At 42.6% G+C, this 23,647-nt stretch overlaps 2 protein-coding genes across 10 annotated transcripts in view; one reads left to right on the plus strand and one right to left on the minus strand.

The window, feature by feature from the left end:
• Window positions 1–14,952, plus strand: part of HBP1 (HMG-box transcription factor 1) — a 27,145-nt gene extending 12,193 nt beyond the window's left edge. For 4 of the 6 annotated variants that reach the window (XM_053255354.1, XM_053255356.1, XM_053255357.1 and 1 more), the window contains 4 exons: window positions 1,686–1,830; window positions 2,904–3,230; window positions 5,972–6,113; window positions 14,020–14,952. In XM_053255354.1, coding sequence (XP_053111329.1) covers window positions 1,686–1,830; window positions 2,904–3,230; window positions 5,972–6,113; window positions 14,020–14,031 — 626 coding nt within the window. In that variant the 3' untranslated portion in view covers window positions 14,032–14,952. Of the gene's footprint in view, window positions 1–1,685; window positions 1,831–2,903; window positions 3,231–4,048; window positions 4,124–5,971; window positions 6,114–14,019 lie in introns of those variants that run through there. The other 2 variants (XR_008308470.1, XM_053255355.1) reach the window with 2 other exon arrangements.
• Window positions 14,953–15,139: 187 nt separating this feature from the next.
• COG5 (component of oligomeric golgi complex 5) overlaps window positions 15,140–23,647 on the minus strand; it is a 270,566-nt gene continuing 262,058 nt past the window's right edge. For 3 of the 4 annotated variants that reach the window (XM_053255351.1, XM_053255350.1, XM_053255353.1), the window contains 2 exons: window positions 17,025–17,124; window positions 15,140–15,698 (listed from right to left, as the gene is read on the minus strand). In XM_053255351.1, coding sequence (XP_053111326.1) covers window positions 15,660–15,698; window positions 17,025–17,124 — 139 coding nt within the window. In that variant the 3' untranslated portion in view covers window positions 15,140–15,659. The remainder of the gene's footprint in view (window positions 15,699–17,024; window positions 17,125–23,647) is intronic. The other variant, XM_053255352.1, reaches the window with a different exon arrangement.

Raw genomic sequence — 23,647 nt, forward strand, 5'->3', positions numbered from 1 at the left:
TGGACAGTACCAATAGTTTAAATAAATCATCAGCTTCATATTCAGAATGGATAGGTACTTTGTTTTCTTTTGCAGTGTAACAAGAGTAAACCCTTTCTCCAGTCCTTCGCAAACCAGTTTTTTATTTTTTATGTCATCAGAATCCAATTGTCACCAGTAAAGTATTCATATTATTAGGATCCACATTGGGAGCATAATAAAGAATAGTTAACAGTAGTGGAAAAACCTAATTCTTGTACGTATATGGCCATCTTTCCCAATCAGAAATCAGCTTTCTAGTCTCCTGGGCTTCTCCTACCAAAGAGAAGCCTTGATTATGATTTGATGCATGACCTCATGTTGCTGTAGGCAACATGTGCAACTTGGAAACCTGGATGTAACAGCCACTTGGGTTGTATCTCTTGAATTCAAAGACTGGCGGGCCTTTTGGGATACAGTTTGTGTGTGGGGGCACAATCTTGTCATAAATACCAGCAGGGAGAAGGCCAACAATGGACATTGTTTCTCTCTCTCAGCTTGCTGGTTGTAGCAACTGCCTGGATTGTTTCTTGCCCTTTCTACTGGGTTGCAGGGAGTTTGAAAAGAGAAGGCTTGTAGTGAATGTTGGTTCCTGATGGAAGAGGTGTCATGGGGACACATTTAGGGCAGGTCACAACATAGGTGTAATTATGCATACTTTAAAACTTGTGATCTTTGACATGGTAACAACAAAAAAGCAACAAAAGTTCATGTATAGCCTTATTGTGAATGTTTAGTAGTAGAATAACTGCCTGAGTGGTGATGTACTAGAGCAGGCCTACTCAACATAAGGCCCGTAGGCTGGATCTGGCCCATGAGGACTTCAGTGTTGGCCCACAGGAAGGAATGTTCTGCAGCAACAGCAAGAACCATGAAGAGTTCTTGGCCTGTCCCGCTTGACAAGCGGCAGTGGCTCAACACAATTGGGTGCTTGAGAGCAGATGCCGCTCACCTGGCTTGCTGGTCCCACACCCACTGACACCATCCTTCTTTCCCCTCACCTTTCTGCCTGACTCCAACCCTCTGCTCCTCACTTTAATATTCTTAATTAATTTTAATGCAATTATTGATGTGCTGAAAATTGACCTCACACCAAGACATGGTTCATTCTGGCTGGCCCACTGGGGCATTTGCGTTTTTCACCCCTGTACTAGAGTATTTATTTGGTTTATGCTGTTTTGATTCCTTGTATTCTGGCATAATATGTTTTAAGATTGGATTGCAAATATTTAATTCCTTCGATGATTTTGATGTTGAAACTCCCAAACCTATCAGGTTGTGCTACTCTTTAAATATATGGAATTTCTCATTGTAAATTGAGTTGCTATATCAATAAATGCTACACTTGTGTTGGTTGGTTGTGCTGTTGAGTTGATGTCGACTCCTGGCGACCACAGAGCCATATGGTTGCCTTTTAGCCCTGCTTCACTACTGCCCCGCTATGAGTTTCCCATATTTTGAGGAACACACCAGCAGGGATTCAAACCAACAGTCTCCTACTCTCTAGGCAGGTTGCTTCCCTGCTGCGCCATTAGGTGGCTTACATTTGACTTAGTTTTTAGCTATTTCAAATTCACTTTCGGTAATCTGTTTGTACTTACATCTGTATTTTGACAGACCAGTCAGACTAGCCATACTACTAATCCTTTATCTATTTATCCATCCAGGTTGGTCGTCTTTTTATCCAAGTCTGACTGTGGTCCAGCATGGCATTCCTTGTTGTGAAATGCATGCTGGAGATATATGTCTACCTCCCGGACACCCTGATGCAATTAACTTTGATGATTCAGGGGTATTTGATACATTCAAAAGGTAACTTTTTTAAAAAGTCAGCTTTGTATATATGAGAGTTAGAAGTTGAGAAAATGGTTATGAAATTTTACCAATAATAAAATGTAATACTGGAAGGAAAGGGAAATTACCTATGAGAAAACAGTTGTTATGAATTGGAATCCTGCAGTAGACTAAAAGTAGGAACAAATATAAATGGATGACAAATTTGAAATTGCCTTTGCTCATTTGTTTATGATTTCAGCAAACATTTCCTTCAATTTTTTGGCTCGAAGACGGAATGTCCAGGTTCAGTTAAAAAACCAAATGCAATGAGAGCTTTTCTCAGTTCCTGTGAATTTCTGCTTCTAACAATATTTAAGCATTGAGCAAGCAGCAGCACAGATGATGGCAGTCCCAAACCTTTGGAATTCATTAAGGCATTAAGGATATTTTAAATATTGGATTTAAAAAATATATTTTGGAGTATAAGAATAATAGTTTAGCCATTTATCTATTGAGCGTTGACTGTATAGCTTTACATGTAGTAGCAATACAAACTTAGTGAAGTAGTAGACTTCTTCCACTAGGTGGAGAGAGACTACCAGTTCCAAGCTGAGTAAATAAAACCTGTGTAGTCGTCATTGGACTGAAGTGCTTTTTAACACTAGTCTCTGCAACGAGTATGGCCTTGTTCTTATTGTTGAGTTTAGAAGCAAGCTGTGACAATTGTCAAGGTTACCTTCAGAAAGTTTTATAACATTTTGAATTCTGTATTTTGTAACTGCTATATGTTGAAGCATTATTAGACTTTCCAAGGCATGGATATGTTCTTGATTGGTATGTGGATGTTTCCTAGGCACCCTTGCACCTCTCCTTTGGGTTGTCTGTTTAATGGTGATAATTATTCCAAATGCTTTAGCGTAGAAATAAAACATTACTTCCAGGATTGAAAAGATTCCTCTCTCCTTCCGCAAATTCAATTACATTGAATGTTATCAAGATCAAACAAACTGGAACATTGTTAGGTGTTATCTGAGAATAAATCTAGGCCTAGAAAGCAAGGCTTGTAATTTTTTTTGTTTCCTGCCTGAATAGATTTTTCTCCATTTTAGTTATGATTTTACACCAATGGATTCCTCTGCAGTCTATGTGCTAAGCAGTATGGCTCGTCAACGCCGTGCTTCGTTATCTTGTGGAGGATCAGGAGGCCAAGACTTTGAAAGATCAGAATGCAGTACAAACTGTGGGCCTGCTCCATCATCGCAGATTTCATCCAACTCTTTGTATAGTAAAGTTGGCAAAAGCCACAGCTCAGGGACTGCAAGTACTGTGAGTGCCACTTCTCCCAACAAATGCAAAAGACCAATGAATGCCTTCATGCTTTTTGCCAAAAAGTACAGAGTAGAATATACTCAGATGTATCCAGGAAAAGATAACAGGTAATGCTTATCTTTTAAGTAAAGTTCTATTTTTAAAAGATTGCTTGCCCTTATGCTTGTAAAACAAAAACCCTTAAACAGGTGTAGGCTAGTGCAGCAATCTCTGTAAACTTTTTGAAAATGATTGAGGGACAAATGTATGTATTGCTCAGCATGTGCACACTTAATATTAACTAATTCTATGTGTTCTGTGCATCTTTGAATGGGAAGCTGGGAGGAGCATAATACATGTGCCACAATTGCCCATAATTATTTGCTTGTCTGGTAGTGTCAGCCAGTGTTCTACCTAGCCAGCTACACATTTTCATGATTCTGGGAAGGCTTTTGAGGATGTGTTTTCTATCCCTAGGTTCCCTCTCCCCACTTTTAGGAGGGCACACTTCTAAAGGGAGGTATAGGTTAGATACACATGAGAATATGTGCTTTCTATTAGGGAAGTAATACACCAACAAAGGGAATAGATCTCAAACATTTTTCTCTTTCAAGCATGTAAGGTTAGCTTTGCTGGTTTCCTTTTGGGATCATAACTCCAAGCATCAACTAGCTTATGGCAAATGCTCTTGCACAACCCTCACTAAAACAAAGAGGCTGCAGAGTAGCACTGCTCCTTGTACAGGGGAAGTCACTGGTTTACAGCCAGATTAATTTATTCATGAGTAGTGCTAATTGAAGTTAGTGGGACAAGTTTACTTGCCCTGTTGATTTCAGTGGGAATATGCATGAGTAACTTAGTCTGAATGTGAGCCAGTGACTGTAATAGTCTTATAACTCTAACATTATATGTGTGTGTACACTCTCTCTCTCTCCCTGCTTTATAGGAAGGGAACCTTTGGATTCTACTCACATTAATAAGTTAAATAAGGTTTAGGATAAGTACAGATTCTACATTGCAGGTAATATTAATGGGAGCTCTATGGCCTGTAAATATTACAAAAGTTTGACTATTCTTTTGAACTAGAGGCTGCACTTGTAGTGGCCTTGTTTTTCGGTGGTATGTTCCAATTTTTGTGTCTACGTCTACTACTGCGAATATTTATATACCGCTCTTCAACCAAAGTTTACGAAGAAAAATAAATACATGCCCTGCTAACTTGGCAAAGAGGCACTTTTTAATGTGATTTTCTTTATTTAGCAGGGGGAGAGTAACTGGCTTTATCCACCCCAGTACCTCCAGTGACTGTTGCTGGTGCCTGTCTTATGTTTGTTTTTAGATTGTGGGCCCTTTGGGGACAGGGATCCATCTTATTTATTTAATATTTCTCTGTGTAAACTGCCCTGAGCCAGTTTTGGAAGGGCAGTATAGAAATTGAATAAATGAATGAATATAAGCATCTCTCTTGAACATGCCTTTACAGGAGGCCCTCATTATCTGTGGATTGTGGTTTCATGCATCTGTGGTTGGGTCTTAGAAACCTGGTTTCTTTATCTGTGGATAGAAAAATAGGCAAAATTCACCTATCTGCTGTTTCTGAGTGGCCGGAAATGACTTCTTGTGTCATTTCTGGCCAGCATTTTGTAGCCTGGAGCCATTTTGTGGCTCTTCCCCACCCGAACCCCAAGAGACTTGTTTTCTGCAAAAATTTGGAGGATTTGGGGGCCTTGCTGCATACCTGGAGAGCAAGGCATTGTGCTTTATCAGGTATTGTGCATTTATTTCTGTGCTTTTAAAAAAAAAAAAGTTAAGGAACCTAACCCCTGGATTCCCATAGGGGTTAAGTTTCCATATTCACGGTTTCAGGTGAGAATGGAACCCCATTAATAAAGAGGGCCTCCTGTATACCTGTAGCTAAGCACAATCATTGCACTCACACACACACCAACTTCCAAAGTCTGTTAACTTCCAGCATGTCCCTTAGTGAACTTGCAAAACACACTGACCCTAGTCCATCTCGTTTATCCTGACAACAAGCCTATAAGATGTGTAAAGCACCTAGCACAAGGCTAGACAACTTGGGCCCTCAAGCTGTTTTTTACTAACTCCCATCACCCCTAGCCACTGTAGCCAATAGTGAGGGATGATGGAGTTGCCCAACATCTGCAGGAAAGCTGAAGTTGTTGAACCCTGACTTAGCAGAATGAAAGGTGATATAGAAATTGATGATCAAATTGTGAGCTTTAATAGTTGCCTAAGTGAAATTTATTCTCAGTTCAATTTGACTAAGTCATATTAATTTTAATTAACTGCCATGTTATCTAACCAGAATGCCATGGAACTCTTTTTTAAAAAAAAAAACACTCCACCTAGCTTGGAAGGGCCAATGACCACTTGAATGTTTTCTCATATCCAATTGTTTTCATATGCTGTCATCAAAAAGGAAAGAGAAATTAGCAAATGTTAGTGGCAATCCAATAGAAGCTTTATATCAAGGAGATTAATGGTGGGTAACCAACTATTGACTAGGAAACCTGCTAATTACCTAGATAAGCTTACAGTAACAAAATACCATAGAGCCTTTACACTAGTATGCTTTGACATTAGCTATCTTTTATCTGGTAGCGATGACAAAATTACTTATGCAGTTGCTAAGTTTTGTCTTGTTGCCATTAGAATTCAAAGTAAAAGTGTGTCTGCATATAGTTAGATTTTATAAGGTTTACAGATACCTGGATTAGTTTGTTCCAGTTTGATCTGTATGTATATATTTTTCTGGTCAGTGAACATAAATAAACAGAACTAGCAAATGTTATGTAATCTATTGCATTCTTGCATTGAATCATTATTCTAAATATTTATTCTGTAGAGCCATAAGTGTGATACTTGGTGACAGGTGGAAAAAAATGAAAAATGAAGAAAGACGCATGTACACATTGGAAGCCAAAGCCTTGGCTGAAGAACAAAAACGTTTAAATCCTGACTGCTGGAAACGGAAACGGACAAATTCAGTAGGTTTTCCTTTATTTTAAACATTTTAGTACAGATTTTGATACTTAGTTCTCGCGTAGAACATTTCATGGCACAGAGGAACAATTTAGGCAGAACTCCCACATTAGCCATGAAATAAGAAACTTCAGTTTTCGTAACTTCCCACTTTGATTACTCTCTCATTGAAAATGAGTTCCCTTTGTTGTGACCTTGTTGTGTAGTAATGCCATGATTACATCAGAATAGGACAGAGAAAAATCTCAGTTGTGGCTGTTCCTCTTTAATTTCCCTATGTACTTGTTAACATCCCAACAGGAATATACCGGAGAAACCAAGTATATACATAAAAGCTATAATTAGCTAAAGGATGTTCTTAGGGCAGGGAATGGGAGGCCTACAAAACAACTGATGATACACTGACAGAAATCCTAAGCAGTCACTACCATAGTTCAGAAACCTATTTAATGGCCAGTATATTGAGACTGATGTGGGACTTGACTTAATAATATTGGCTGATATGCCATTCAGGCTTACAAGGATGGAGCAAGAGCTTCCTAGCAAGCAGCTAGGAACCAAACACAGTACTGGCTGGTTTGGTGAAATGAGATTGGAGTGTAAATAGTTGAAAGTTGTCCTGATGTGAAGGAGTTAAAACCCAGTAGCTGAGTCCAGGACATCCCTGAACAATTGGCATTCAGTTATTCAGTTGGAGCTGAAGCTTCACAGATTGTGTGTCTGAGATACAGCCTGGAAGATGGCTAGGTTGAAGAGAGCCAGGGAACGTTCAGAAAATATATAGTTGTAACACTATATGAGCTCTGGGAGGAAAGCGTGTGTAAAACTAGAAGTAAATGAAAGAGTACTGTTCTGTACAAGAAACCATTTTGTAATCAAGCAAGAGAACTACCCTACTTTCCAAGCAGAGAAACAAGCAAACCTCAGCAACTGTAAAATTAATAAATATTTGATCTGGATTGTGATCCGTTGCAGCCATAAGAATGGGTTTTGTGTCTGCACAGGATCATTTGGGCAGAACTGACTAGCTCTTTGAAGCGCTTAGCCCTGCCCCATGGACGTGGTGCATTTCCTCAGTTTGGGAGGGCTAGCGTTTTCTCCTCAGTTCCTTTCTGACTACCATTGTGTCAGCACCTCAGACCGGAACAGTGTTCTGTTAGGAAAAACGTAAAATTTAGTTTATAACATGTTACGACCTCTGACTAGACAAGACAATTCTTATTCTAAATCCCTTAATTTTGACAAAAATGAACACACACTTTATTCAGCTACAACTTTGGACTGTACTCTGATTTCGAATGTACACCTGTGTATTTAAAATCCTTTATTTCCCAATCCTATAATGGATAAGAAAAAGACTTTTAAACACTGTGTTTGCTGCAACGCTAAACTCCCGTCAGCGGATGATCATGACTTGTGTTTACTTTGTTTGGGTGAAGAGCACACCACCTCCACATGTAAGATCTGTTTAACTTTCTCTCACCAAATGAGAAAAAAACAGAGCGCTATGACTGAGGGCAGTTCTTTATGATGGAGTGCTTCACCCTGGCATCCCGATACCAAAATTTCTCGTGCCCTCGACATCAGGTACAGTGTCGAAGTTGGCATCAAGCGCAGTGCCGAAGCTGGTGTTGGGGACTGCCGCCGCACAGCCTAAATCATCGACCTGGACTTCTGCAGCAACACCTATTGAGACTTTTAAGTTGCCAAAGCTGCCTTCATAGTCTTCCCATAGGAAGAAACATAAGTCCCGGCATTGAGCCTCTGATGCTGAAGGGCAGCCACCATACAAGAAGCACCGGGAGAAGAGATCAAAGACCTCCACTGAGACTACATCCTGTGCTACTCCTCCGGCACTCCAGTCAGTGCCTATGACGCCTTAATCTCATCCTGCGACCCCTAATATGATCCAGGATCGTCCATCCCCCATGGATCGGCACCAAGCTTCAACATCTGTGTTGGCATCGAGGGCAATACTGACTATGACGACATGGAAGCCAGCTTGTGAGCAGGCGATGCCCAGTGATTATTGAACTTATTTTACTCAAGTGAAAGCACACCTTTGAGCTCTAACTTTTATAGGATTTTAAGCCATGGGCTCAATGCCGAAGACGATGGCATGGCTTTGTCGATGCCAAAGAAGCCAGGGGCTTTGATTTCATCAGTGTTCCAGCCTTTCTATACAGCGAGCTGACTGTCAACACCTCAGCCTACAAGCCCACATATCTGGAGGGCAACCAGAGAATACGTAACCACTCAAGGTTTACTTCCTGAGGGGGGTGGCGGAGATGCTACTTACTTCAGACTACCAGGATTAAAAACTTTGGAAGTAGTGATGTCAGCTATTGACATCGATAGTTCCAACGGCACCCAAGTCACTCCTCCTCCAGAACTGTGTGCCCCGATCACCTCGTTGATCTCGACATTGACTCAAGTCACCCCATTATCCATGTCAACTTCGGTTCAGACTTCGATATTGACCCAGGTTACCCCTCCAATTCTAGAAACAGATACAGTACCGAGGGGTCCAATCTTACTTTCCTGCATATCCACTCAGACCACAGAGATGTCTCGACCTCGACCCCTTAAAAGCCAACCAACCCAAATTACAGTCCTTGACGTGACTTGCTCCACCTCTCAAATGGTGTCTAAAAAGAAGGCCCCTGCCCCTTCTGAATTTTGCATCGTGATACTGACAGCGGATTATGACTCTTGACTCTTCCACTTCTTCGACTTCGAGTTTGTCCAATAATCCTGACTATCCACCTCTCAAGGTGGTACTCTCAGACAGTGTTTCTCCGAACAAAAAGATATACTGACAGATCTCTGAAATGGCATTGGCACTTGGACTGGAACTAAAAAGGCAAGTTCTTGACGTAGAGGATCCAGTTTACAAGATCCTCAACTCCACAGCTTCAACCCAGCCAGTACATCTCCCTATGCTGCTGTTGATACTCACAGTTGCCAAATCTACATGGCAAACCCTTCAAACTTCGGCTCTGACCTCTACGTGGCTGGATAATTTGTATAGAATTCAGGAAGACGAGGATGATTTCCTCCTGAAACATCCCCTCCGCCAAAAAAACCCCACCTCAATTGTGGTAGATTGCACATCCTCCTCTAAATCTGGCAGATGACACACTACCTCAGGGGACAAAGAAGGGCACAAGTTATACGTCTGAGGAAGAAAAATTTATTCCACGTCTTGTCTTTTCCCTACCTGTATGACTGGCTTTTGACAGGCAGACAAAAAAGCGAGTTAGCTTCACAGGTCTCGTTAGTCCTAAATTTACTCGAAGAACTAGGCATTCAAGTCAACTGGTCGAAGTCCAGACTAGAGCAAGCCAAGCACATGGACTATTTAGGGGTGGTCCTCAATACATGGTTGCAACGTGCATTTCTGCCCGAGTGCTTCCTCCACATCAAGGCACTGGTTACTTTGTTCATGGGCCAACCCACACAAAGAGCCCATGAAATACAGAAGCTGCTGGGACTCATGGCATCATGCAACTCCACTGTGCATTACACCAAATTGTGTCTCTGAGGTCTCCAACTTTGGTTTTGCTCTGTATTTCGTCCAATGTTGACAGTGTGCAGATGCTACTAATGATTCCACTGCCAATCCTAGTGTCCATACAATGGTGGACAAAACAGACCAACTTGCTGTCTGGAGTTCCCTTCCGGGTACCCCAACCTTCTGCATGGCTCACGATGGATGCGTCCTTATACGGCTGGGGAGCCCATTGAAGGGATATTTGAGCTCAGGATCTATGGTCTCTAAGCCAACGCCAGATGCACATCAACTTCTTTGAACTCCTGGCAATGTTTTAGGCTCTCAAATGCTTTCAGCCATCCCTGATAGTCAAGCACATCCAAGTCAGCCTGGACAACACTACAGCTATCGCCTACTTAAACCATCAGGGAGGGATGGTCTCCCACTCCCTCTGCATGCTTAGCCTGCAGATTTGGAACTGGGTTCTACCACGACAGATAGGCCTTGTCGCAATCCACATCAAAGAAGTGGGGAAACACCTTGGCGGACCATCTCAGCAGGTCCTCACTTTATCTGCAGCAACACGAATGTGAGGTCAACCTTCAATACCTCTGTCCGTTGTTCCGGGCCTGGTGTACACCAGAAATCAACCTGTTTGCTACACCCATGAACAAGAAGTGTCCCCAGTATTGCTCGAGGGCAGGCATCGGTCATGGTGCAAGAGGAGATGCTTTCCAGTTCAACTGGGGTTGATGGTTTCTATACATCTTTCCACCCTATCCTCTACTAAACAGGGTACTAGCAAAAATCCTTCAGGAGTCTCCAGACTGCATCTTGATTGCACCATGGTGGCCCTGATGGCCTCGAGCCATGGTTTTCAACAGGCACTCAGACTGTTGAAGAGTCGCCACAGGCATCTGCCCCAGTGTGAGAATCTTCTACAAGAAAGCGGAAGGCTACACCATCCTGACCTAAAAACTGAACTTGACGGCGTGGAGGATAAGATCTTGAATGACACCCTCCTTAATGACCTAAAGAAATCTATTTGAGTAAACTACAACAGAAAGTGAAAGCAGTTCAAACTTTATGCTCAGGAACACTGTTTCCTGCCTAGTGCCACGACTTCCCGAGAAGTCTTGCTCTACCTCACATCTCTGAAGCACAGTAACTTGGCCAGCGTCTCTATTGAAGTTCACATGGCTGCTATCTCTGCTCGGCATCCCGGATGGGATGGGCAAACCGTCTTCTCTCATCCAGACTCAGTGATCCCTTAAGGGGTTAAACAACCTTTACTCACCTTTCCGGTGGCCTACTGATCAATGGAGCCTATTCTTTGTCCTTTCAGCCCTGACTGAGCCCCCATTCAAGCCCGTCTATGGCACCTTCAAAACTGGTGACTCTCAAGACAGCCTTTTTGTTAGCCACAACATTGGCTTGCCATGTCAGCGAGCTCAATGCACTACATATGATGATGATCAATTGATGACTACAGAATTATTTAATAAGGCATGGTACTTCTACAGCACTAACTTAAAGAGAATTTGTTTTGAGTAAGTATATGGTTACCTTTGCTATACAGGCACTGCTTTTACTGCTTTTTATGCCATGCTGGAGTGACAGCATTAAAGTTCAGTCTCATGGGTTTGTATGCTGACATAGCAACTGCAGGACTGATGAGAAGAGTATCAACTGATGGGCATGACCGATTTGGGCCCGGGATACCTGAGGGACCGCCTGCTCCCAAGGGTTTCTGCCTGCTTGACGAGATCATCTGAGGAGTCTCTGTTCCAGGTGCCAACTATGAGGGAGGCTCAGTTGTCATGCATGTGGGACAGGGCCTTCTCTGTTGCTGCCCCCAGGCTTTGGAATGCTCTCCCAGTGGCCATTCACTCCTCGGACTCTGTCAGTTTTTAGAAAGCTGGTTAAATCTTGGCTTTTTATCCAGGCCTTTACATGATTGTTTTATTGCTGCTTCTGTGTGTTTTTATCCATGTATAGTTTTATGTGTTTGTATATTATATTTTTTAATATCAGATTAGTTTTTATATTTTTAGCTAAATACTTTAAACTATGCAAGTCGTCCCAAGCTGTTTAGGGCTTTATAGGTTATAACCAGCACCTTGTATCTTGCCCAGAAACCTCAGCAGCCAGTGTAGCTCTTTCAGTACGTTAGTAACATGAGGTCTCCGAGACGACTCAGAGACTAACCTGGCAGCCGCATTCTGGACCAACTGTAGTTTCCAGACTACAAACAGGGGCAGCCCCACATATAGAGCGCATTGTAGCAATCCAGTCTGGAGGTTACCAGATGTACCACTGTTCTGAGGTGGTTTATCTCATGAAATGGACACAGCTGGCGTATCAGCTGAAGCTGATAGAAGGCACTTTTGGTCACTGCCTCAACCTGGAACACCAGGTATAGGCTTGGATCCAGAAGCACCCCCAGCCTACATACCTGTTCCTTCCGGGGAAGTGTGACCCCATCCAGAACAGGCAGCTCAAACTCATCTGAGTTTCGACCCTGTACAATGAGTACCTCTGTCTTATCTAGATTCAGTCTCAGTTTGTTATTCCTCATCCAGCCCATCCTCCAGGCAGGCATTTAGGGAGGTTATGCCCTCTCCCGATGATGCTGGCATGGAGAAATAGTTTTGGGTGTCATCAGCATACTGACAGCACCCTGCATCAAATCTCCTGATGATCTGTCCCAGCGGTTTCATGTAGATGTTAAACAATATCAGAGATAATGTGGAGCCCTGAGGGACACCATACAAAAGTTCAGACTTTGAAGAACAGTGTCCAAGGGACACCATCTGGAACCTGGTGGAGAGGTAGGAGTGGAACCACTGCAAAGCAGTGCCTCCAACTCCCAATCCCTTCAGACGCTCCAGAAGGATACTATGGTTGATAGTATCGAAAGCTTCCGAGAGGTCCAAAAGGACCAACAGAGTCACACTTCCTGTGTCAGTGCCTAATTAGAGATCATCCATCAAGCCGACCAAAACTGTCTCCACCCCATAATCCACCTGAAAGTCTTATGTTAAGCATACTACACCCACCTCCAGATTGACACTCATTAATCACCCATTCTTATGGCTGCAACAGATCACAATCCAGATAAACAGGTTGCTCATGAGTAACCAATGATCTGGTAGTGATCCGTTGCAGTCGTCAGATCCTCCTGCTGGCCCCGCTGCGGTATGTGAAGTATCAACATGTATGTTTGCAGAGTAAAAGAGACACGACTTACCTTGTGGAAATGTACACTGCTGCCACACAACATTTGGTCTCCAATGTCGGTCCTCCAGGAACTGAGGATAAAACGCTAGCCCACCCAAACTGAGGAAACACACCACCTGCAAGCGGCAGGGCTAAGCGCTTTGAGGATTCAGTCAATTCTGCCCGAATGGTCCCGCACAGGCACAGAACCCATTCTTTTGACTGCAACGGATCACTACCAGCTCATTGGTAGTGAGCAACCTGTTTTGTGTGTGTTAAATAACCAACAAGAGTGTCTCTGTATCCTCACGCCTACCTTCCTGCATTAACCCAGTAGAGAGTTGTTGATTAATATATGGTGGCAGCAAAACAAGATCCTGTTGGAAAGATTAGGAAGTAAAAACACACAAAATATCCCCCCTCTCATCACAGGTAGGCGGGAAGAGGAGTCAATTTTCTCTTCTCTCCCCTTCCTGCAAAAGCCCTTTTTGTGTCCAGGATTATGTCTGAGAGGGTTGTGCAAAAACTGCTTTTGCAGGAAGGGGAGAGAAGTCAAAATTACCTCTCTCTCCCTCGCATGAAGTTTTCCTGGCCGCTTGTGAGGACTAAGTTCTTGCTCTGCCCCCATAAACCTGCATGGTGTGTCAAGCAACACATTTTGTTGAATCCCCATTGCAACCCTCCTCTTAGGGGTCTGACTGCTCCTTAATATCTCGATGCCATCACTGCATCCTTATGCTTCAGAGGCTAGAGAAAATTATTTCTCAACACTAGGTGGAGCTGTGTACGTGTTGAAGTCGAGACAGATTTGGTTTGATTCATGACTACTGCTTTCATAGGTCTTTAAAGACTGACAAAAAGTGTTACATGTACTACATGCTGAGCAGCCTCTGAACCCACCCTTGAATAAGGAATACAAGTGCTTCTCCTGTCCTGCAGTAAAGGGAACACTTCTCATTTCCTGAGCTGGCTGTTCTAAAGCTCACCAATTGTATGGAACAAAACAGGCAAATTCTCTATGCACACAGTTATTCAGCAAATACATTACAAGATTGCCAGCCAGGGCTTTACAAGAAGGCCACAAATTGGTTTTCCTGAAGAAGATCCACACATGTGGCAGCTTAGTTCCATGCACAGATTGAGCCTTCTTTCTTTGACTATTGTCTGCTATTGTCTGAGTGTCTGCTTTTTATTTACAGGGTTCACAGTAACATCAGAATTCTTCTGTAAATACATGGTGGAAGAAGACTTGATGATCAAGGTTTCATAATTTGCTGTGAGTGTGACCATAAAATACTGGCAGCATTGAGACATTAGGAATGAAGATTTGCTTATTACATTAGAGCATTAAGCAAGCTAAAAACTATCAACATTTTAAACCAAAATGCCTTATTTTTCTTCCAAATTGCATATAGGTCTATCAGGTGTAATAGGCTTGAAAATGGATATCCTGTGGTGCTAAAGAGTAGTAGGAAGAAGAGGAGCTCTGTATACATGTTTATTTTTTAAAAAAAACAATGCACAAAAAGGGGAATCTTTAAAATATGTAACATCTGTTTATACATTGATTCTTATTGCTGATTAATATGTATTGCACAAACTATGTAACTACAAGTCTGGGAGCTGGGATTTTCTGATGTAACACATGAACTTCTAGTCTGCCCAGTGCCAACAAGTTACCAGAATGTGTGGCAAAGTGGATAGCATAATATATAATATATGTAGCAAGGTTGTTGTCTGGGAAGGTGTCACATTAAAACTTTGAGGTGTAATTTCTTCCCAGTGGAAATAAAAGGCTCACAGAACTGCCAGGGCTGCAGAGAATGGCCCAGGATTAAATTCATTAGTACCATTGCATTATCCCAAAAGAATGGTGCTGTTGTGTCACAATTTTATTTTTTTTGTTTTGTCTCCTATGCTGCATTTAAAAAAAATTATTTGCCATAAGACATCTTTTATATTGGGGACAAACTTTGCACTTTACTTTTTTCCCTCCAACTATCTATAAAAGTAGAACAGATATTAGATTTATAGCTACTTTTGCTGTGAACATTTACAATATAGCTTTTAATGTTACTAAATAAAGAGTGTGTTTCTGTTTAAGAATCACAACAATAAATTTCAGCACCTGACATGTCTGTCTACATGATGTTGCTCCTATGATTTTGCACACTATATTCATGTATTTCAAATAAATTTGTAAAACATTTTATTGTATATTTTTATGAACATATGAGACATCACATTAGTAGTGTAAGTGTGACTAAATACCATTATCTAAGTGATTGTTTAACACAAGGAACACTTGGACCAGAAAGATCAAGTAAATGTGTAATGTTTTTAATTAAATAGATTTCCAATTAGAACTTTTACATAATGAGTTCAAGATCAGAACATTGTATGTAATTCTTTTACATGTACATGGAAGTCATATGAAAGATAAAGCAAGTTACTTTAAAGCTTTAGCATTGTTATTGAAAAGCAATGATGTATTTTGCATGCATAAAAGCATTTTCATTTGTAAATGGAAAAAGAACATCTATATACATACATGTTTGGTTTTTTAAGTTCAAACTTGTTTGAAAGAAAACACATCAGAAAAGTGTGCACTTTTAAAGGAAAGCTGAACTATGCAGGGAATATCTGGTTTAAGTGTGAAAATGTGATTTTTGCAGTAGGAGATTAAAAAAAATAATTCTAAAGTATTATCCTACCAACGCTGATGAATGCATCATAGGATTCCCAATGCCTTCAAAAAATGTTTTACTGAAGAGCAGACATTGCTTTCTGTAGAAGTTGTACCATTATGGGATAGACTGGAGCAAATTCCTTTCCTTCTCTACTTCTTACTGATTGAACATATGCTTCCAAAGCACCTCTGTTTAAAGAAAACATATTTATTAGACTCAAAAGCTTTTATTGTGATGATGTGAACTTTTAACAACATACCCTATACAAGTTTTGTTGCCCAGACTTACTTAATCATTCACCTCACTTACATTAACAACATTCACTCACCCAATCAATGTCATCCAGTAACGTTGTTCATTAGATTAGTTCAACAGATGGAACTATTAAAGGAAACACACCAGGTTTTTTGTTTTTTTTAAACCAAAAAAACTTTACAGCTAGTGCTGAGCTGCAGCAAAGGTGGGTGATTTTCATGAACTTTTTGTTGCCCCCTGAAAGAAAGCATCCCTTCCCAGCCATTTCTCACATATCTTTCTGAAAGCATACAAAACTTTTGAGCAGCAGGCAACTGGTCTGTGGTCCCTTGTCAAGATGCAGTTGTGCATAGTTGAGGCAGGATGAGGATATATCTCAGACTGTACACATTCTGCCACTAGACCTGCTTTGCTATTTGTGACTCGATCTGGATTAGAGGAAAAATCTTGTCTTGAAACCAGTGAGCATTATCAGAAAGCCCCTAGCACATCCCAGCCAAGATACAGAGCATCAGCCCAACTGCTTAGAAAAAGGCCATATTTCTGTTTTCACTCAATGAGTGCAAGCAGCCACATTTGATTGCTGGCTGCTTGCACTCATTGAGTGAAAACAGAAATATGGCCTTTTTATGTTATGACTTTTTCACTGATTTTTTTAGTGAAACTCATAACTTTGTTATGACTTTTTCACTGATTTTGGAGAGGTGGGATTGTACAGTGAAGAAGAAATAAGCCCTACAAAGGCCACCAAAGCTATAGTATATCAAATCTACAAGGAGACACAATACTCTGAGGCTTCTAAAGAGGGCTGTATGTTTTCTAAAGGGATTTCAGACCTCTAAAAGCCCACTTTTTATCTTGAAAATTCAGCATAGCACTATTTGAAATCCTTCCCAAACATATCATGGATACATTTCAGTGTGGGCATCTGATTTCAGCCAGTGGCTGACATCGTGACTAATGAAGCAATGCATAAAGAGGGACTGTGGGGATGCAGTGTATGCAAGTGTCAAGATAGCTCTCTGTGCTCTGGCTGCACTGCTTCCCCCTTCAGGTGTTAAAACACACATGGCTGACATCCTGACTAAATTTACTCAAGGACATTCCATTGAAATTAAAAAGCAAGTTAGGCATGTGTAATTTGTCCTTTTCATTTCAATGGAACTTCCTTGAGTAAATTTAGTCAGAATGTCAGCCAATGCTAACAGATGTTCTTGCACTCCAGAAGCAATACATAATCGTCCAAAGATTATTTTAACCTTGTGATCTTCACTCTCACAGTGGAAGATTAACACGTCAATTTTGCTGCACAAGTGGGTTTTATGTGTGGGTTTCTTTTTTGTTTTGGTACGTCTTGTACTGTTAAAAAACATCAAGGTCAAATAACAGAAGGAGAGGCACTCATGACAACTGTTTAAAGCAGGCAATTACACTGTATATAAAACACATTAGTTAGTAATCATTTGGATTAAAAGAACAGAGGCTCAAAAGCTACGTATATGAAAACAAAACATTGGGAGAGCCAAGAGCCCATTTCGAAGGCAGCAAGTTCAGTACATCAAGAGAAGTCATTTCAAACTTGTAAGTTTGTCACACCCTGCCTGCCCCCCCTGAAAACATCCGAACATTGCTGTGCCACACTGATGTCCCTGTGCCAGTGCCGAGCGGCCAGTTAAAGGGCCACCACCACCAGCGTGATACCCAGGGCACTTCCCCTGCACTCTGATGCCTGGGGGCGGGGGCGGCGCTGGGAATTCTAACATCTGAATTCCCATTTTTCCTTATGGTGAACAAAGGCCATCAGCTTACTATGGGTCATCACATGGCTCGAGACAGGATAGGGTTAAATTTTTTATGAAGGCTAGCAATGGTAACCCCCCTCCCCCCATATTCTACCAAAGACAACCACAGGGCTTTGTGGGTGCCAGGAGTCGACACCAACTCAATGGCACAACTTTAGCTTTCTGTTGGGCAGTAGGTAGCTCCAGAAACCCAGTTCCTGTCCTGTCTGGCTCAAAAGGCAGTGATTTTCAAGAACTCCTACTAAACTACTAAAAAATAAGGCTAGTTTGTTCCTCCCCAACCCCTCCCCTTACCTGCTTTATTTCTTCTCATGTGCCAGGGTGGGAAGGGAGTCGCTTCATTTTGTTCTAAAAATCTGCTTTATGTTCTAATTTGGACTGTTGGTTAAAAGTGCTGAGTTCCTTTCAGTTTTGCCTTGGTTAGCTTTTTTATGCCTCCCCCCCTCAGTTAGAGTGGCCCCTCTAATTTTTTTCATCTCTGTGCGGAATGAGTTTTGTTCTGGGAGGCAGTATCAAGGCAGAGTGTGTGCACCAGAATTCAGAATGGGGCATTCCTGATTCAACCTGAGCGGGATCTAAATTGAACTGAGCAGACATCCAAAAACTTGTGAGCATGTGCACGTGCACACGCCTTGGAACAGTGCTCGGTTACCTCCCCCCCCCCCCCCCCGTTTCAAGCCTATGGAGCCTATCTCTCAGTTGGAAGAGGTGGTAGTGGGCTCCCTCTCGGAAGGTCCCCACTCAGACCCAAAGGAGGAAAAGGCTTTTGTTTTGTTTTAGAAAAGCCTTTTCAGTTTTAAAAAACAAACCCTACAAAAAACAGCCTCTCTCCTCCACTGTTTACCAGAGTGAGCGTATCCTGCTTCAAGAGCTCTGCCTGCAGAAGCAGCCCAGATGCCTACCTCCCATATCGCCCCAAGACAACACGGGCAAAGGTGCACAGCACAAGGGTGCCATTTTAACCAGATATTTCTGCTGTGGAAGTGGGGGAGGGAGCTGCAGCTGTGCCGTTTTCACTCCCCATATCCCAAAATGCCAGGCTTCCTTCTGCACTAGAGATCAGGGCTCTAGCTTGCTAGTCTCTGACGCTATACTAACTTCACAGAGCTCCACTATGATGAATAAGACCTTGCCAGGGGGCAGTAAAAATAAATGAAAATCCTTTGCCAGAAGACGTGTTTCAATGGCTAAAGGAATTAATTTCAACTGAATGCAGGACTCTGGTTTCATATGCCAATTCAACCTGCTTTACCCCAACCGGTTCCAACCTTTAGGGCTAGACCCACAGGGTGATAGAACCTGGGAACCTACTCCTCCTCTCCAGATTCCAGTCATTACGGCGGGCGCATTTCCCACATAGAGAGAGGGTGCTTCAAGCCTTGGGCCAAGGCACCATGAGACAAAAGAGAAGTCTATTTGGGGAAACCCCACCCCCTTCCTCATCGGAAGATGAGGAACTGTCTGAGAAGGACTCCACATCACAAGTACCAAGCTTCTCACACCTCTTCACACCAGCTGACGAAGTCTTACTGGCAAAGCTACGAGAGTCAACAATTATGTCTCCACTCCAGATGCTCCTCGACCTTCTCCTGGCCTAGACCTACAAGTCTCCTCATCGGAGCTGGTCCTGACAGCCAAAGTACCATTCTCACCACTGTTCAAAAACACTATGGTGGCGGAATGGAATGTCCCCGTCTCTTCCAGACCTTCCACATCATTCCCTAAATTATTATTTAGCCTCTTCCCTGATACAATGGACCTGCTCTCAGTCGCCAAGGTGATGCATCAGTGGCCCAGTTAGTTTCAGGAGCAATCGCGTACAAAGAAGTTTAGCAACAGTTATAAAACTCCAGAGGACAAAAAGTGTGGTTCCCTCCTAACAAAGGCTGATGAGGCATCAGCTACAGTAATTAGAGCATCCACTACCACTTCAGTCTTTGCACGTGCCTCCATTCCATGGGCAAAAGAATGAGTACAATACATTCCTTCAGAAAATAAAAAGTTACACCAGGACATTAATAAACTAGCCAAGGATGCCGCACTCATGACTGACTCCAGCCAGGATTCTATCCAACACGTATCCAGGGCTGTGGCTTTGGGATGGCAGTGCATAGGAGCCTCTGGTTAAATCAATGGAATGCAGATACATCCAAACTCAACCTAACAGCCTTCCCCTTCATGGGGACCAAGCTATTTGGTGAATATCTAGCCCATCATAGTTGAGACTAGGGGTGAGAAAAAAGCTATTCCCCTAGGGCACCAAGATTAACAGAAGCCCTTTCATTTCAGTAATAGTTTATTTCATCCCAACAGAACGTTTCCTAGAAATACAGGATTCTTCTTCAGAGATCAGAGACCCACAACCAACTAACCTGGTTGGCATCCCTAGCGGCAGCAATGCATATGGGGATCTTCCAGATGACAACAGTCCAGATGATTCCCCTCTGCCCCCAATTACCAAATGCGTAAACAATGACTCCGTTCCTGTCAGGAGCAGACTCACCCTACACTTGCGGGCCTGGTGGGCCTCCACTACCAAGTGGTGGGTGTCGGACACAATCCCAAAAGGCTACGCATTAGTCTGAGATGCCTCCCCACAACCACACCAATCCCCCAAAACTGATCCAAACAACTACATAACATAAGAACAGCCCTGCTGGATCAGGCCCAAGGCCCATCTAGTCCAGCATCCTGTTTCTCACAGTGGCCCACCAGATGCCGCTGGAAGCCTACAGGCAGGAGTTGAGAGCATGCCCACTCTCCTGCTCTTACTCCCCTGCAACTGGTACTCAGAGGCATCCTGCCTTTGAGGCTGGAGGTGGCCTACAGCCCTCTGACTAGTAGCCATTGATAGACCTCTCCTCCATGAAGTTATCCAAACCCCTCTTAAAACCATCCAGGTTGTTGTCTGTCACCACATCTTGCAGCAATGGATGCATTAATGACAACATGACCCCCATGGCTTTCTAGATGTGCTTCCCCTGATGTCCATTATTTGGAGAGTCATTCGAAAAGCACTGTTAGAAAGGGCAGACCTGTTCATCTTTGCACCTTATTGGCCTTGGAGGCCATAGTTTTCCGACCTACTGAGTCTCTCAGTTTGGCCCCAATGGCATCTTCCTCCATGACAAGACTTTCTGTCACAGGGCCCCATTCTCCACCCAGACCCTCAGTGGCTCCAACTCTCTGCGTGGAGATTGAGCGCTCAGCCCTAGCTCAAGTGGGATACTCACTGGAAGTACAAAATACTATTCTAGCTTCTAGAAGATCGCCCACCAGTATAATTTACCAATCTACTTGGTCAGCCTTCTCGTGGTGGGTGCGCCAGAAGCACGTATCTCTGTTGACTGCAGGGGTCTCTGAAGTACTGGCTTTCTTACAATCTGGTTTGGAACTTAAACTATGACCTAGTACACTGAGATGTCAAACTTCAGCCCTCGCCTCAGTGCTCAAATTGCCCCAGAAGCTCCATCTTTACTCCATCCTCACCATATGAGGTTCCTTAGGGTGGCTGTCAGTATCTCCCTGGCACCTCAATAGGGTTCTTAATGCACTCACTAGAGCTCCCTTGAAATGCTCCGTTTGGTATCTTTTTAAACTCCTCTCATTCCAGGTGCTCTTCCTGGTTGCAATTACTTCAGCACAAAGAGTATCCAAATTGGGTGTGCTCTCGTCGTAAAGAGCTGTGCACATTACACCAGGATACAGTGGTGCTAAGATTAGACCCTACCTTCTTCCCAAAGGATAATTCTAACTTTCACCAGAAAGTCCCTTCTGCCCTTCTCCAACACACCCCAAAGAAAAATTATGGCACTCTCTAGATGTGCGCAGGGCACTCAGAATTTACCTAAGACATACTGCCATGTTACACCAAACATACTCCCTTTTGGTGTCATTTCTTCTTTCATCCCTGCATATCAGAGTATCCAAAGTCACCATATCCTGATGGATACGGGCAACTGTCATATTAGCATACGAATCTCTAGAGCCTGCCACTCCAATGGGCATTACAGCTCATTCCACTCATAGTGCTTCTACTTCAGCCGCCTTTTCAGAGAATGTCCCTCTCACAGAGATTTGTAGAGCAGCCACCTGGGCTTCTGTTTCTCCATTCATTAAACACTATAAGATCTTTTCATTCCATGCAGCCCAGGTGGTGTTAGGCCGCACAGTACTACAAAACGTGGTCTAGACCACCCACTCCCTCCCTTCTTCATTCAGCTAGCTTGGATATGTCCCATACTAAACGGATGCCCTTCGTCCACTGTAAGGAAAAAGAAACATTGGTCTTACTGTGAAGGGTTATTTTGTTAGGTGGACGAAGGTCATCAGACCCACCCGCAGATATAACTGGCATTTGGGGTGCCAGTTTTAGGTGTAGGGTAGTGACCCTCAGGGACAATTGAGTTGTCTATTCACTATTCTGTCTTCCTAGTATTTTCTTTCTCACCCTGTATGGATAACTGCTTTGCCTCTGTTTCCCCATGTGCATCAACTACTTACATTGAACTGTGTTTGACATTTTGTTGCTCACTCACCCAGTTTGGAGAGATCCTTTTTGAGCTCCTCACAATCCATTTTGCATTTCACTACCCTGAACAGTTTAGTGCCATCTGCAAATTTGGCCACCTCGCTGCTTACTCCAACTTCTAGATCACTTATGAATAAATTTAAAAAGCACAGGTCCCAGTAGAGATCCCTGGGGGACCCCACTTCTTACTTCTCTCCATTGTGAAAACTGTCCATTTATTCCTACCTTCTGTTTCCTGTCTTTCAACCAGTTACCAAATGGGGATGTGCACAAATCGATTTTTTTCTATTCGTTTTATACCCGAAACGAATCACCCCCCATTAGTTCTGGGTCTGAATCTGCCCCCGCTTCACCCCAGATTAGATTTGTACCCAAATTTTTCAAATTCAAATAGATTCATAGCAAAAAAGGGGTTCCAGGGGTAAAAGAGTGGGTTGGGTGAAGCTACCACCCAAATTTTAAAGAATAGTGGAAGCCCAATAGTGGAAGCTACCACCCAAATTTTAAAGAAATTGGGCAAAGGGGTGATTTTTTATTTTTTTTAATTGAAGTTCACGTGTCTTGAAGCTTTTTCCCATTGGGAATAATGGGGATTCCAGCAGCCTTATAACTCCATGTGGGGGTAGGGGGAGTAGATTCTCTGGTAGGAAATGAGAATGGATTCTTTCTAAGTTTATTCATCATTTTGCACCAAAGAAGATTATGAATGAATGAAGATGAGCAGTGATAGTAGATTCTAAGTTAGAATCCACTATCACTGCTCATCTTTGTTCTTTCATAATCTTCTTTGTGCAAAATGATGAATAAACTTGAATAAACTTAGAAAGAATCCACTCTCATTTCCTACCAGAGAATCTACTCTCAGAACACCTCAGACACTGAAAACAAAAAGCTCAGTGCTGACCCACTCTTCTGCCCCCAGAACTTCCTTGCACCCATTGGGCACGACCACCCACCACAACCTGCTCTGGGACACCCTGGTGCCCCCCACATGGAGTTATAAGGTTGCTGAAATGCCCATTATTCCCTATAGGAAAAAGCTTCAAGACACGTGAATTTCAAAAATCCTTTAAAACTCACCCCTTTGCCCAATTTCTTTGGAATTTGGATGGTAGCTTCCACCCATTGGGCACAACCACCCAAACCACTTTGGCCACAAAATGGAGGTCCAGCTCTCCAAATTTTTCAGGTCTGAATCTGGCATGATTTGTTTTCTACCTGAATCAGGGCAAATCACCCAAATCAGCTAGATTTGGGTACAAATCGTTTTGTACCCGAATCAATTCGCACATCCCTAGTTACAAAACCACAACTGAAAACCTACTAAAAGATCTGCTTGCTGATTTGGAGTCCCTTCTCTAAAAAGTATGCAGTTATAATTGTCTTCAGTGAGGCACAATATATAAAAGAGGTGTGGGGTTTTTTGGAAAATGTGCAAATAAACCACATCAGTACCTGCTTAGACAGCATGCTGTACAACCCACTGACAAGAGAGATTATTTTCATGTTAAGATACTGCCATATCTTTAAACTAAACTGAAAAGTAAAA

This window comes from Hemicordylus capensis, chromosome 5 (assembly GCF_027244095.1).
Source record: "Hemicordylus capensis ecotype Gifberg chromosome 5, rHemCap1.1.pri, whole genome shotgun sequence".
Lineage (NCBI taxonomy): Eukaryota > Metazoa > Chordata > Lepidosauria > Squamata > Cordylidae > Hemicordylus > Hemicordylus capensis.